A 16,381-nucleotide genomic window follows, 5' to 3' on the forward strand; every position below is an offset into this window, starting at 1 on the left:
AATCAAAGATATTCTTCATAGATTTTAGGGTTTTTATTGTGCGATCTAAGTCGTCAGAATTTAATTGCCTAACTGTTATATGATGTCTTTATCTCGTGTTTTCCTTAGGGCTGGGCAAATAAACCGAACCCGAAAATCCGTACCGAATCCGATCCGATAAAAATGAATCCAAACCAATCCGAATCCGACATAAATACCAAATGAATCTTGTTTTTGGTATTTCGGGTTATGGATATTATCCGAACCGAACCCGAATCTAAATGGATATCCGATAGAACCCGAAACATTCAAAACCCCATAAAGATTTTATACCAAACATGATCTCAATTCTTAATATGTATTCAAAATGTATTAAGATATATTGAACATATAAAATACTTATCTATTACATAAAGGTTGGTGGTTCTATTATATGAAGGTTGATAGTTAAAGTTAGCTGTTGAATTTTGAAATATTTAGATTTAGATTTTGTTTTCATTAAACAATGTTTCTCATTTCATAAGGTCGTGGTTTTCGTTTTATGATTTCATTTATTTGTTTTTTTTATCAATAAATATATTTTCTTTTCTTTTTGAATGATCAATGGTTGATGTGTTTTTCTTATTTTTAAATTGATTTTACTTATGCTTTAGTTACAAAAAAGTATAAATTAGGTATTTGAAACCAAAACAAACCAATTTTACTTATGTTTTGGTAACAAAGTAGGTACAAATCAGATATTTTAAAATTGAAGAACCGATTGGGACCCGAATCCGAAAGTACATTGGGTTGTACCGGTTCTTTGAAGATTTACTAACCCCGACCCGAACCCGACATAACCCGAACCGGTCCCCAACCGAACTTTCAAATAATCCGAATGGGGCTGATTTTGATAAACCCGAAAAACCGAAATCCGATCAGATAAAGCCGAAACTCGATTGGGACCCCGAATGCCCATACCTAGTTTTCCTAAATAGTACCCGTTTAAGTTTTTGTTGTCTGGTGGCTTATGTTAATAATGCCATATGGGTCGGTATGCAAAATAACATTTTCTGCATTTTCTTACAATCGTACTTAATAAAACGTCAACCCATCGTAGTTTTAAACTAAAAATGTGTTTTTCTCAGATGAGGTGCGTAGCCGTAAAATGGCTTTCAAACATAATTCGAAACTGGAAAATACTGGAAAGTCCAAAAGGAGAGATGTATAGTAATTTAAGGAAATGAAAAAAATGAAACGGGAGCAGAGTTAGGTTGACTGATCACAGCTTCGGTTTGCGGCTACCATCCTTCCCTTTAGCACTGGTTGGATTTGGATCATACATTCACTTCAAAAAAAGTACTGGCAGAAGCAGATGCTTGGCCACTCTCCACACCAACAATTGAAGCTTCATTGGTGTTGAAAGTCTGTATAACGGTTGAACATGTGTTAATATAACGTGACGTTTAACAGAATCATATATATAATACCTCAGGTTCGATGTGGTCACTTATTCCAGAAACAGTGAATGTGCGGTGGTTTTGGGTGAAATTGAACGGGGTAACACGGATCTAGAACACAATTTTTTTCCACCAAGTTCTTCTAGACACTGCAGGAGCTGCTCGCCCCCACCACCATTTATCTGAATTGAGTGAAACATTTAGTAACTCCACAATGATTTGTACAATTCTATGCTTCGTATAAAACTTGTGGTTTTTGAAAACAAACCTCATCGACAGTAAGAGTAGCGGCATCTTTCTTAGTGAGTTTAGGCATCTCTCCGTCGAAGACCACAAAAGTAGCATTGTCATTGCCATCATCAACTGATAATTCAACATGTTTAAACGTTTTTATTAGCGAGAACAATGGAGAAAAAATGGTCTCCAATAAACAATGATTCCGATACAAAACTTTATAAAATTCTCACTTTATAACACCGGTGACGTTGGGCATTAACACAAAGGTTGCAACATAGAGAAGTGCCTGATTTGTCTAGATTTCTGCTGCAGCCAGTGCATGAAACAAAAGACCAACCATTCTGTCAGAGAACCTCAACAACCCGAGCCTTGCAAATGAATTCTGCTTCTTGTATCTTAACCAAGCAATTTACAAACTATCTTATAAGTCTCATTTCAACTTATTAAACAATACCTCCAACTCTAAATAAATATTACCGTTACCTGCTCATCGGAGTTGGAATGAATTTGTTTAGTTCTCATATGGAGACATGTTCCTTTTTCTTTATCTCTTCTTTGGTATCGATGCAAGAGAAAGCTTCATCAACTGGCTGAGAGTAAATCATATATGTTAGTAAGTGTTTAATTCTGGATCAATATAATCAAACTGGATTCTTACCTAGGGGTCGAGTTGAGGTACCGATTACCTGCAGAACAATGAGTGTTTCGTTTGTAATGGGTTGTAGCATAAATTAATCTCGAAAATAAATGAATTTACCAAAACCGATTTGAACCAAAAATTTGAACAGATATTACAAACCTACAAATATTTTTGGGATTCACAGAATTCTGTAAACAAAAGAAAAAGTTAACTCAATTCATTAGGCGTTCTGGAAAATGGGATCGTAAATAAATGGTTATTGGTACAATACCTGCTCATCAAGGAAAAGGAAGGTGATTCCCATGAATGTCACCTTGGTTGTTGATGTTTCTGAAGTCCCAAAAACAGAGAGGGCGAGCTACAATGAACTGGGCAGACCGACCCAGCCTGAGAGCGTCGAAGGATGTTGGGGAAACGAAAGCGGCATCGCAAGAAGACATCATTTATGAGATCTTTTTGTAAACCGGAAGGAAAAATAGAAACTGTCAAATATTGTGAAAGTTCATCCAAGCCGCAACCATCTGTTAGTGTGATACAGGCCCAAGTCCAGCCCAAGACAAAGAAAGAAGAAGCCCAGTGTGTTCAACGGTCTTCTTCTTTCTTTGTCTTGGGCTGGACTTGGGCCTGTATCACACTAACAGATGGTTGCGGCTTGGATGAACCTTCACAATATTTGACAGCTGCACCTCCACAACAACACCTTTGCTCCTTTACAGTTTTGCCCTTTAGTCTAGATCATTCTTGACCTTGTATATAAGCTAAAGCTTATCTCTTGTAAAGAACTAAGTTAATAAAATAGTGTTCAAGAGAAACCCTAAAGTTCTCCTCTTTCACATGGTATCAGAGCCGTCAAGACTTTAACGAGTATGGCGGATCCTGTTACTACATATCCTTTTCCTAGTAAAGTTCATGTCTTGAGTTGTGTTACTCTCAAACTCAATGACAATAACTATTTACTGTGGAAGACTCAGTTTGAATCTCTCTTGTCAAGTCAGAAGCTGTTGGGGTTTGTTAATGGTCAGGTCGTAGCTCCTCCTCAGACTCGTGTTGTTCTTCGCGGAACAGAGAATGTTGAAGAGACCAATCCCCAGTATGAAGCGTGGTTCTGTACTGACCAACTGGTCAGATCTTGGTTGTTTGGTACGTTATCGGAGGAAGTGCTTGGTTCAGTTCATACGTTGTCTACTTCTCGTGAGGTTTGGATTTCTCTGGCTGATAACTTTAACAAGAGCTCGGTGTCTCGTGAGTTCTCTCTTAGGCGTAGTCTTCAACTTCTCACTAAAAAGGACAAGACTTTGGCTGTTTACTGTCGTGAGTTTAAGGCTGTGTGTGATGCGTTGAGTGCTATTGGGAAACCTGTTGATGAATCAATGAAAATTTTTGGGTTTCTCAATGGCCTTGGTCGAGAGTTTGATCCCATTACAACGGTGATTCAAAGCTCTTTAACGAAGTTTCCGGCTCCAACTTTCAATGATGTTGTCTCAGAGGTTCAAGGCTTTGATTTGAAACTAAAGTCCTATGAAGAATCCCCCACAATCAACCCTCACATGGCGTTTGCAGCTCAAAACACAGGCCCTGGGTACAATCCAAACTACAGGGGAAGAGGAAGGTCTGGTTACTATAGAGGTCGTGGAGGTTATTCAAGTCGTGGCAGAGGATTTCCTCAGCATCAGACCTCTACTCAAGCACCGGTCTCTAATCAACAGAATGGTCGTCCTACTTGTCAAATTTGTGAGAGAGTTGGTCACACTGAGTTAAAGTGTTACAATAGGTTTGATAACAATTATCAACCTTCTGCTGCTCTCAACTCTCTGCGTATTTCAGATGACAGAGACTGGATTCCTGATTCTGGTGCGACAGCTCACATCACTTCCTCTTCAACAAATCTTCAGGGTGTGCATCCGTATGAGGGGACTGGTGCAGTAATGGTAGGAGATGGTGCTTATCTTCCCATTACTCATGTTGGCTCAGCCACTATCTCTTCTACTTCAGGTAAAATCTCATTAAGTGAGGTTCTAGTTTGTCCTGATATTCAGCGGTCATTACTGTCTGTGTCACGTTTGTGTGTGGATCATCCTTATGGAGTCTCTTTTGATGCTAATTTTGTTTATCTGATTGATCTCCTTAAGGAGAAAGTGGTGGCCAAAGGTCCGCGAAATAAAGGTCTTTATCAGTTGAAGAATGAAGAGGTAGCTGCTCATTTTGCTGATCGTCAAGTTGCTGCGTCTGAAGACATTTGGCATCTGCGGTTGGGTCATGCTAACTTCCAAGTTCTCCAACAACTCAAGCTCTCCAAAGATATCGTTATTAATAAAAGTAGAAGCAGTCATGTCTGTGAACCATGTCAGATGGGAAAGAGTCATAAACTGCAGTTCTTTCAGTCTCATTCTCATCTTTTGAACCCTCTGGAAAGGATCCATTGTGATTTGTGGGGTCCTTCTCCAATTGAGACTAGTCAAGGATTTCGTTATTATGCTGTATTGGTTGATGATTGTACTCGTTTTTCGTGGCTTTATCCTCTTCGGCTTAAATCAGACTTTTTCAATGTGTTTGTTGCATTTAAGAAACTTGTGGAAACACAATTTGAAACCAAGATTAAAGTCTTTCAGTCCGATGGTGGAGGGGAGTTTGTTAACAATCGATTACAGTCCTTCTTTCAAGAGCATGGCATCATTCATCGAGTGTCTTGCCCTCACACACCTGAGCAAAATGGCTTAGCTGAGAGGAAACATCGCCACTTCACAGAGTTGGGTCTTTCAATGATGTTTCAAAGCCATCTTCCGCTCCATCTGTGGGTTGAGGCTTTTACTACAGCAAGCTATATCAGCAATCTTCTCCCCTCTCAAGCCTTAAAGAACAAAAGTCCTTATGAACTGTTGTTCAAAGTAAAGCCAAATTACAAAGCGTTGAGAGCTTTTGGTTCGGCGTGTTATCCGTGTTTGAGAGATCTTCAGCATCACAAATTTGATCCCAAGTCGCTCCAATGTGTCCTTGTTGGTTACAGCAGTCTTCATAAAGGCTATAGATGCTTATTTCCTCCAACTGGCAAGGTTTATATCACTCGCCATGCTATTTTTGATGAGACTTTGTTCCCATTCAAAGCGAAATACAAAGAGTTTCTTCCTCACTACGACACGTCATTGATGAAAGCATGGCAATCAATTACGAGCTCGGATGGTCTGGAAAGAGAAGAATCTCAAGTCTCCAGGTTCTTTACTGTTCCTCAACCACCGGTGACTCCTCCTGCGGAAGTTGTTGTTGAAAATGATCATGCTGCAGTTCATGATCATGATCAAGTGGAGCAGGTAGTGGAGGTCCCTCATGTTCCAGAATAGGTTGTGAATGTTCATCCAATGCAGACTCGTGCCAAAGGTGGCATTCACAAGCCAAACACAAGATATGCTTTGCTTGCTCCCAAGTACTCAGTGGCTATTCCAAAGAATATTGAGGAAGCAATGAAGCATCCTGGTTGGAATGATGCAGTTTCTCAAGAAATGCGAACAATTCATATGCTCCACACGTGGTCTCTTGTTCCATATACTGAGGATATGAATGTGATCCGCAGTGGCTGGATTCATACGGTGAAGCTAAATCCAGATGGAACAGTAAAGAAGCTCAGATCTCGTTTGGTGGCTAAGGGTTGTGCTCAAGAAGAAGGGTTGGATTACTTGGAAACATTCAGTCCGGTGGTGCGTACTGCAACTATAAGGTTGATGTTGAATGTTGCTACGGCTCTGAGTTGGGTCATTAAACAACTGGATGTCTCCAGTGCCTTTCTTCATGGTGATCTTCAGGAACCTGTCTACATGTATCAGCCTGAGGGTTTTGTTGATCCAGAGAAGCCAATATCATGTTTGCAAGCTTACGAAAGCTTTATATGGCCTCAAACAAGCACCACGGGCCTGGTTTAACACATTTAGCAATTTCTTGATTGACTTTGGCTTTGTGTGCAGTCTCTCTGATCCCTCTTTGTTCACTTACAACAGATAAGGGAGATTCATGGTTCTGTTACTGTATGTGGACGATATTCTCCTCACTGGAAGTCAACAATCTCTTCTAGATGAACTGGTGAAGTCTCTTTCTCATCGGTTTTCTATGAAAGATATGGGTCGTCCCTCATACTTCTTGGGCATTGAGATGGAAAGTTACTCGACTGGTTTGTATCTTCATCAACAAGCTTACATAAGAGAGATTTTACATGCTGCTTTGATGACCGACTGCAATCTGATGCCTACTCCTCTGCCACAGCGTATTGAGAAGACTGACAATACTCTTTTCTCTGAACCAACTTATTTCCGAAGTCTGGCTGGAAAGCTCCAATATTTGACCATTACTCGTCCAGATATTCAGTATGCTGTCAATCTCATTTGTCAAAGAATGCATGCTCCAACCATGACAGACTTCGCGTTGCTAAAGCGAATTCTTCGCTACTTGAAAGGTACAATGGCGTTTGGTCTTCATATCAAGCAAAATGATCAGTTGTCCTTACTGGCGTATTGTGATAGTGATTGGGGTGGTTGTCAAGACACTAAACGTTCAACTACTGGTTTCTGTACGTTTCTTGGCCAAAACTTGGTTTCATGGTGAGCTAAGAGACAGGAAACGGTGTCTCGTTCCTCTACAGAGGCAGAGTATCGAGCTTTGGCAGAGACAGCTCAGGAGGTCACTTGGATTTCTCAGTTGTTGCGTGATCTGTGCATTCCTCAAGATCATGCTACTGTGATGCTATGTGATAATCTATCGGCAGTCTATCTCACTACCAACCCGGCTCTTCATAAGAAATCAAAACATTTTGATCGTGATTGGCATTACATAAGGGAGCAGGTTGCCTTGGGTTTAATTGAGACGCGTCATATCCCAGCAGCTCAGCAAATTGCAGACATTTTTACTAAGGCTCTTCCTCGTCAAGCTTTTGAGAGTTTGCGACTCAAACTTGGCGTTGAAGATACTTCTACGCTAAGTTTGCGGGGGGATGTTAGTGTGATACAGGCCCAAGTCCAGCCCAAGACAAAGAAAGAAGAAGCCCAGTGTGTTCAACGGTCTTCTTCTCCTCCGTACTCTTTGTCTTCTTGCAGAACAGAGGATAACTGTACGGTTCCGAGCCAGCTGCACCTCCACAACAACACCTTTGCTCCTTTACAGTTTTGCCCTTTAGTCTAGATCATTCTTGACCTTGTATATAAGCTAAAGCTTATCTCTTGTAAAGAACTAAGTTAATAAAATAGTGTTCAAGAGAAACCCTAAAGTTCTCCTCTTTCACACCATATACTATTTATATATATATCACAACCAACAAACGAAGAGTTTGGAATCGTTACAAACTTTAATGTGAATAACACAACACTAATTGTCGAATTTGAAGAATACATTGAAGGGGGCAGGGAATGCAAAGAGATGCAAAGCTTTACTTTGCAGATTAAGGAAGACAAAAGGGGGCAAGTTTTCTCTGGAAGAAGATAACGACGAAACCTTGCACGATCCAAAAAAAGTTTATTTGCTAACGCATCATACAAAGGACCAAGGCCCAGACCTAACTAAAACACTACGCAAGGCCCACACCAAACAATAACTTCTGGGATTATCAAACCAAAACATGTAAAATCAAACCAAAAACGAATCAACCTTTCAAATAAACCGGAAAAGGAGGACCCACATGCATTTAAAAAAATCTGACGTGTCTACTCTGAAAAGAGAGAAAAGAAAGGCATTATATATACTAGAGATCATTTATTTTTTGAATGCTTTTATTCAAGAGAAGTTTGGAGAAGCACCGTTGGGAACTTGGCGGGGAATAGAAGTTTATATCAGTGGTCTCAAGTGATTCAGGTTTTGGTGAATGGGCTTCGAGAGAGGGTTTCGACAAAGCTATGGAGGTTTGGTTTTGGAAGGTTGGATAAACAGATTTGAAACAGAATCGCATCTTTAAGGAGGAAGCCTGGTGGGAAGCATGATAAAGCTATGGAGGTTTGGTTTGGAAGAAATTAGTGGAGCTTTTAAAGTCTTTTTGAGTAATATTCTCTTGTAAAAGTGAAGCACTTGAATCTGTAAATAAGCTTTTTTTTATTTGAATAAAATTTAACATTTTTTCAAAAAATAAAATTACAATTTTCGTAATTTTCCAGCTGAGTTATAAAAACAGAAAAGAAATCAACTCACTCAAATAATTATTTAAACACAAATGGACTATCCAACATAAATACAAATACAAATAGAAATCAAATGGAAATGGATGTAACCAGCATTATAACCACACATACAACGGAAATACAAATGGCATATAGAGCGACACGATTTAAGAGTCTAGAAATTTATTTGACCATCATTTTATTACTCCATAGATATGTAGGAAACATCACACTGATGTTTTTAAGTGGGTATATCTTCGATGAACAAGGAGACGATGTGCTCTTTCAGGAACTCAGGGTGGGTGTAACAATCTTGGTACCTATAGAATACATCGATGACACGGGATATGTTAAAAATTCGCATCAAAAGAGGGAAAGGACATGAATGAGGCCTCATTAGCTCTTGGTTCATGTCTTTCCATGCATCAGAAAGCATGATATTTATTCCTTCCACTGCTTGCTCCTTCGAAACACCAAACTGCTTCATATAGCAGTCAATACCCGTTGCTACATGCTCCCTTTTTCGTTCAAACTGCAAACCATAATATATTTTTTTCCAAATTTATTCAGTTTGAGAAACATGTTTGTAATTAGGACTATACGAACTCCGAACAATAAAATTATTAGTTGCTCACCTCGTAGCTAGAAATGTCATCTGTGTATCGACAAATCATCTCAGAAGCTACCCTAATTTTAGGTTTAGAGCTTAACCATTCAAAAGCATCAAGATTTGCGACATCTCCCATTCCCACGAATGTCATTGCAGTCAAGGGATAGTAACCGCAAGACACTATCGCATTCTCTTTATACTCGTCAAGTGTAGCAGTGTAATCTTCTTTCAACCATTTTGCCTCTTGCATATATCCATTCGCCGTTGCCTTCAACTGATTGTAAATAATTCATTAGGTCTGAATATATATACGAAACAAAATGAAATTGAAGGTTGATTATTGTGGTCTTAACTGATTTCTTAAGATGAAAGCCACAACCTGACCTTCCTTCTTTCTCAAGTTCCTCTTCAAGTTTGTCATAGAAATCTACCGTGATACGGTACACGTACTTCATGCTCTCAGGTATCATGTTAGGCGGATCGGGAAGCCACCTATTAAAGCCAACCATATCATATAAATCATAGTCATAAGGAAAATTAAAATTCTATAGTACATAGTTTGTATTTTAATTTTTTTGCAATTCGAGTACTTTTCCATTGCATCTGTGAAAATCTCAAGTTCCTCCATTGTACCATACGCATCATACGTATCATCAAGCAGAGTGAATATGATTAGTGCAATAGCAAATGTAACTCGTGCTTGAGAATATTGAGGCTCGAAATATGCGCCAAGCGACCACAAGTACGCCTCTGTTATTCGATGCCTCGTGTATTCTACTTTAGATTTGATTTCCATTTCATCGTACCACCTGAAATGTAATGGAAAAAAAGAAGAAGATGAACTTCATGTCACACGTACATTTACATGCGTTGAGCAGCTCATCTCATATAGTACCTTGTTACGCAAGCAAGCTCTGTGCGGTGCAACCTTTGGAGCATATTAAAATCTACCTTTGCAAACTCAAGTAAAACTGCGTCACGCTTCTCTTCTGCCTCATAGTATGATATATAACTCCTCGTTTCTATCCTTGAGATGCCTTTGTGGTAAGGATGCTTTAGAGCATTCTTGATGCGTACTGCAAGATGCTGGGGGATAGATTGAAAAGAAATTTCTTTCAAATGACAGCTTGAAAAGGCGAGAGCTTCGTCCATAATATCTTCTCCGTGAGTGTTCCATTGTGAAGCTTCGTACAAGCTTAATATACCGCTTGCATCTGCCACTAAGTGTTCTTTAAACTTTCCATCCTCGCCCTTGAACTTCTCAAACACATCTTGATATGTATAAATTAACTTGGGTTAAATGAAAATCATCCAAAGTTTGCAGTGTTCTTCATTTATGTATTTTATTTGAAAATACATTCTCCATTTCATAATGATTCATGTTTTAGAAAGGAAAAAATTGTTTCATAACGATACATTTTTCTACTTTCAATGTATTTTTATTAACTAATAATGATTAATTGTAAACTTAAAAAAATTGCATTTATTGAATGCTTATTGGTTTAAAATTATAAGAAATAGAGAATCACAAAAATTATGCATTTATCATTAAAATTTATTATTAGTGTGTATGAAAAATTGAATAAATATCATTTTGAAATAGAGAAAATATAAATAATTACCAGCTGAAAGTTTGAACCCGAATTGCCTGAAAACTTGGAAAAGCACCCCAACAGTGTATAAATCGCATTCATCATGTCGTATCAACGGATTAAAACCAGGACTATCAAATAAATTTCCCAATTGCTCTATGATGTCTATCTCAAAGTGATATGAGACACCAAGGCAACATAGAGCGTCGATGAACATGAGGCTCTCCATCGGTTTCACTTTAGAAACCATAAACGATTCCTTCACAGCCTCCTTTAGAGTAATATGCTTTTCTTTTAATGTAGCAGTACTTTCCTATATGAAACGGAGGAATATGAATGCCTGAGTGAATCAAGTCACAATAGGCTGAGGATGCCAATGCATATATTTAATGCTTGAATTGAACAATATGAAAGAATATACGTACAAGATCAGACTTTGAGAAATAATTTAGGAGATCTTCCCAGATGTTTGCTGAATAATCAGCTAGCGGACGGTGGACTTCACTCTCCATGCTCATGTTTATGTTAGCAAACACCTCACTTGTGGTTTCGGGGTGCTTTACCAGAACGAGGGAGCTTTATATCTTATATATATATAAAAGAAAGTAGAAACTATTAGGAAAAAAAATATCATAACACAAGGTAAAAAGATATATTAATTAATATATAAGGTAAATATATCAAACTATTATAACTAGTTAGTTTTATGTTACAAATTCTACTTTAACATGATATACGAGACCAATATATATTATTCAATCCTATATATTTATAATTGATTTGCACAAAAAAAAAATATTTATAATTGATTCCACTTAAGGTTGGTCCATCGATGATTTCTCAAATATTGCGAGATAACGGCTAAAGAATCACCATCTCGAATATATGTATTATAGGTAAAATCTCAAATCAAAATCAGAAATAACCTTAAGTAATATATTATAGAAATGGATAAATCTTTTTATCCCAACAAACTTTAGATTGTAAGTTCATTTATCTTATTAAAATAGTAACATTTTATAAAATAACTTTTAGTTAAAGTATTATTTACGATTTTATATCATTAAAATATGTGAATTCTTAGATATTCATTAAATATGATAATATTAATCAACATCTCACTAATTTACTCATAATATCTTTTAATATCATTTATTTTAAATATAAATATATTTTTATTTTTTATTATAACAAAATATGTTGAGAAAAAAATTTCTAACAAAAGCATTAAGAAAATTAAAAATATTTCTTAGAAAATAATTCATTATTTCATGATTTAGAATATAATATATCATAAATTAATATTAGTGTGTTATGATCTTGGTATCCGGATGTCCCAAAGAACTCTCGACTAACACTTAAAGATTGTCCACTGAAAAATATGGGCTTTGTCCGCCGGAGAATCCACCTAAATATGGGTATAGATTTCATTTTTTTACAAATTTTAATCTTAATATGTCACAAATTTGTTAAAAGTTTAACAATTATTTTTTTCTTACAAATTTTATAACTAATATATCATTTTTAGTAACCTTTCTTTTTAACACATAATAGCATACTAACCACATTGTCTATTTTCATACTTATCATTCAAAAACTTTGTTTGCTATATATCTTACACATACATCTAATCATATAAATGTTAGATTTATTAAGTTGATCTCTAGTATTGGTGATAAATTTTACGTTAAACGCAAAAATAAAAAATAATATTTAATTTAATATGATTAAATTTACAAATATAACATTTAGTACAAACACAAATTAAAATTTAAAATTAAATATCTGTGCGATTGCGCGGGTATTTTGTGTTCTAGGAATAAACAATAAAAGAGTGAGATTATTTTCTTAAACAAATCTATGTTAATAGAAATTCTAAATATTTGGAATTCGAAAGCATTATGACCACTATACTATTTAATAAGGATAATTGAATTTATATAAGAATATTTTATTAAATTTTAATTTTTGTTATAACTTCAAAAAAAAAATTCAATCTAAATTTATGATCAAATATTACAAATAAATCATTTAATACAAACAAAAAAACTAAAAAAAAAATATTACAAGAAGGTATTTTTGTTCACGGTTTAAGCATGGTTAAATCTTCCACCATAGGTACGAGTATCTGTCCATTTTTGGCTTTTAGGATAGTCGACAATAAAATTGGGCCCGTTTTACTAGTTGACAAAATGGCATTTTAACTTTATCCTTTTTTTTTTTTGTGATCAAAACCTTATCCTTCTTTTTTCCTGAATTTCTAGGAGTTTCGGGCTGAGACAACTGGAAATCTTGGAGATCTCAGATAGAATGATCAGTCTCCTTTCTAGTTGAGCTTATGACCGTATTTTCACTTATCTTTTAACATGTGAATCTGGTTAGAAGTTGCCCCACCACTTAATTTATTTCCACTGGGATATAGCAATTTATGTTTCCTTAATTGCTAAGAAGATTGTAAAAACACCTTTAAACTTTTTCAGCTAGACGGTATAGACTTGCTACAAACAAACAAAACAAGGATAATCAATTGTATTTCCACCACATTAAAGTGTTTATGTTAACTTACTCCATTAGTTAGATTAAAGTGTTTATGTTAACTTGCTCCATTAGTTAGATTAAAGTCTGGGAACCTTAGTCAAAAAAAAAGTCTGGAAACCAAGCCCCTAGATCGTCGACTTAATGTGGAAGTGATAATTAAACTATTTGGTCAACAACTAGGCTAAAGAAAATTAATATGTTTTTAGAGTTGATTACAAGATAAGACACATTATGTCCTTACTTTATACAAAAGGGCACATCCTGCTTGTTAGACACAATATCTTGTATGAAGAAGAAAAGTGGACATTTATGCCTTTAATGAACCAAAACCAACTGTGCGATGATATATGGAATCGGTTCGGTGGAAGTGACGTTGGTTTGAAAACATTAAATTTGTCAGGTTTATGGATATGTGAGAATGTTTCCTAACCGTTGGATTAGGAAAAGAAGATCTGATCATGCGGTGTGAATTTAAAGGTGTAGAACGTTGACAACGACGTGAGTTTAATATTATTGTTCGCCGCTGGAGATTGAGCAAGAAAGGGAATAATCCTAAGTTATTTAAAAAAAACAATTGTGGTTTAGTTGAGCACCATTTAGTGTTTCTTTGAAACTAACAAAATAGTAAACAAGTCAGTGGAAAATTATGTAGATTAAAGAAGCTAAAGATGAGTTTCTATATGACCATTACATTGTAAAAGGCGTTCATGAACATGACAAATGCAAAACATACACTAAAGCCGATGAAGGGAAACGCAAAAATATGTAACATAAAAAACAACCAAGAGGGTGTCTTAGTTGTATTGCTTAGAGGAGCTTCCAATAGAGCCATGTCATAGCTCCAACAACGGGAAGAGTGGAGGATAAGGAAAAGCTTGGTGGGTTGATGATTGGTGTTTTGTGTTTGCCAGTGATGTGGACAGAATTGTTGTGGACTGTAGTGTTGTGGACGGTGGTGTTGTCTAGGGGAGACTTGTGGACAGGAGTGTTGTGGACATGGGATTTGTGGATGGATAAAGTGTGATCAGGGGAAGTGTGTACGACGGACTTGTGTAGGGGAGGTAGTTGTGTACGGGGAGCTGTGTAGGGGAGCTTTGAGTTAGCTCAGCAGGGATTTGTGGAGTGTGGAACGGGGTTGTCCTGTTGGGCGGACAAGGGAGGCGTGGACTGAGGAGTTGGGGATGGACAAGTTGTGTACATGAGATGTGTGTACATGTGGACAAGGGAGGTGACTGGGGAGTTGGAGATGGACGAGTTGTGTACAAGGGATGTGTCTTTGAAGCCTTATTTACCTAGATGAAGACATTAAAGTAGCCACCGTGCCTTTTACACGAACTCGGAGTCGCTGCGGCAAGAAACATGCGAACCTCTCCTTCTCCTGCTGCCTCCACCATGTTTGATTACTTTGAGGAGAAGACGATTGTGTATTCGTGCTATCAATTTTTTGTCTTCAAAAACTCATCTGCAAAGAAAAAAAAATCTCAATTAAGAAAATGGAGACATCCCAGAAAAGCATGAAACTTTACCAAAACTCAAATAAAAAGGAAGACTAAAACAGAGGCATCGAAGTTAAAGTACAAACCTTTATCTTCAAATCATGGAGAGTGGTGATTCAACAGTGACCTCAACAAGAAGGAGGAGGAGAGTAGTTGTCCGGCTTAGAGTTTCTTCAAATCGGCGGAGAGTCTTGGATTTAGGAACGAGAGATGCGAGAAAATCGTATCAATTAGGACTAGAGAGCAGCAAGATGGCTGTTCTGTCATTAGAGAGAGAGAGAGAGAGTAACAGAGGCAAAACCAGAGTGATTGTAATGGTCGTCGATTGGAAACAATGGAAATGTTAGGGTTTCTCAATCGGAGTCGTCGGGGGGAAGAGAAAAAAAAATTCAAGTCACGTGATGTTTATGATATGTCAAGTTAATGAGAGAGTTGGTTTTGTCTTTGGTTAAAGGGTACTAATGTCTTTCATACACAATAATGTGTGTCACAAGTGCTAAGTGTCTTAGAATGTAATTGGAAACTGAAAATGTGTCTCTAGATGTAAAAAAATCATGTTTTTATGTGTAAGCTATTCAATAGTTTATGTAGGGTTGGGCATAAAATATGTAATCCGAAATTTGAACCTTACCCAAACCGAAAAACTCAAAATGTATCTGGTCCAAAGTATAAAAAATCATAAAAGGTTTTGTAAAGTGTTATAAAATATTTTTGAATCCAAAATATTATTAACCTAATCCAATGGGTAATCCTAAAAAACTCAAAAATCCAAAAAGTCCGAAAAATTATCCGAAGAAACCGATCTGAATGTCCAAATTAATATAGATATATAAAACATAAATATATAATTTATATATTCAATCATATTTATTATTATATGATACAATAAGTGTTTAAAATTAAATAAGTACCTTAAATACTCAATATAAATAATTATATATTTCTTATGTTTTGTTTTAAAATTTAAAAATTTATTTCGGATATATCTGAACCGATCTGATATAACTTCAATTCTAATTATATGTGATTATTTTATAGGTTTTAAGATATGATACAAAACTGATCTGAAACTAATATGTTTTATTTGAACCCGACCATTATTTGCAAATTTATTAGAATTTATTCGAACCCGACCATTATTTGCAAATTTATTAGAATATAATCTAAGATGTGTTATAAAATAGAATTTATATTCGAAAAACCCATATGAACTTCAATGAGTATCCGAATTTCCGTTTATGATTGACCAAGTACTTGTACAACACAATGGATATTTAAATAAAATAAATTATTAGATATTCCACTAATTAACAATAAAATTAGTGCTCTAATTATTATCTCTACTAGTGGTTAACCCGTCATACGGACGGGACTATATACTAAAAATTATGAAAAATTTTAAATTTATATAGAATACAAAAATAATAAACGTGATTCAGAAAAATATAATGTTATATATTTGTTTCTTTTTCTTTTTACTTTGACATAATAAAAGAAAATCTGAAGTTTAAATTAATAAAAAAATTATTTATTTCAAGAATTTTCAAGTTTAATTAGTTTTACACTAATTTGTTTTTCATGATAATAAATAATCCACCTAACAACTAAATTAATAAAATATAATAGATTTTAATAAAATTATTAAACCTAATGTTTAAATACTTTATAAATAGTTCCAAAAAATCTGGATATGGACATAAATTTAAGGTAATAATCTCTGGTGGT

General features: G+C 35.9%; 1 protein-coding gene and 2 long non-coding RNA genes across 3 annotated transcripts; all 3 read right to left on the bottom strand.

Annotated features, from left to right (window-relative positions):
- Positions 1-1,251: 1,251 nt before the first annotated feature.
- On the bottom strand, positions 1,252-2,247 carry LOC130508017 (uncharacterized). The gene is made up of 4 exons (XR_008942673.1): positions 2,139-2,247; positions 1,687-2,050; positions 1,449-1,600; positions 1,252-1,385 (listed from the first exon to the last, which is right to left on the bottom strand). It is a non-coding gene; the product is annotated as an uncharacterized LOC130508017 (long non-coding RNA).
- Positions 2,248-8,439: 6,192 nt separating this feature from the next.
- Positions 8,440-11,204, bottom strand: LOC108831150 (alpha-humulene/(-)-(E)-beta-caryophyllene synthase). Its single transcript, XM_057003357.1, has 7 exons — positions 11,048-11,204; positions 10,653-10,935; positions 9,926-10,301; positions 9,621-9,839; positions 9,384-9,522; positions 9,056-9,304; positions 8,440-8,952 (listed from the first exon to the last, which is right to left on the bottom strand). The coding sequence occupies exons 1-7, from the start codon at positions 11,138-11,140 to the stop codon at positions 8,662-8,664; spliced, it is 1,650 nt and encodes a 549-aa protein (XP_056859337.1). The 5' UTR covers positions 11,141-11,204; the 3' UTR covers positions 8,440-8,661.
- A 2,593-nt stretch (positions 11,205-13,797) lies between these two features.
- Positions 13,798-15,461, bottom strand: LOC130499705 (uncharacterized). Its single transcript, XR_008938596.1, has 2 exons — positions 14,743-15,461; positions 13,798-14,622 (listed from the first exon to the last, which is right to left on the bottom strand). It is a non-coding gene; the product is annotated as an uncharacterized LOC130499705 (long non-coding RNA).
- Positions 15,462-16,381: the final 920 nt, after the last annotated feature.

This window comes from Raphanus sativus, chromosome 2 (assembly GCF_000801105.2).
Source record: "Raphanus sativus cultivar WK10039 chromosome 2, ASM80110v3, whole genome shotgun sequence".
Classification (NCBI taxonomy): Eukaryota; Viridiplantae; Streptophyta; class Magnoliopsida; order Brassicales; family Brassicaceae; genus Raphanus; species Raphanus sativus.

Coding starts and splice junctions, on each gene's coding strand:
- LOC108831150 (XM_057003357.1), bottom strand. CDS start 11,140: ATGAGCATGGAGAGTGAAGTCCACCGTCCGCTAGCTGATTATTCAGCA. Junction 10,936..11,047: donor ATTTCTCAAAGTCTGATCTT/GTACGTATATTC, acceptor CGTTTCATATAG/GAAAGTACTGCTACATTAAA. Junction 9,523..9,620: donor TTCACAGATGCAATGGAAAA/GTACTCGAATTG, acceptor TGGCTTTAATAG/GTGGCTTCCCGATCCGCCTA.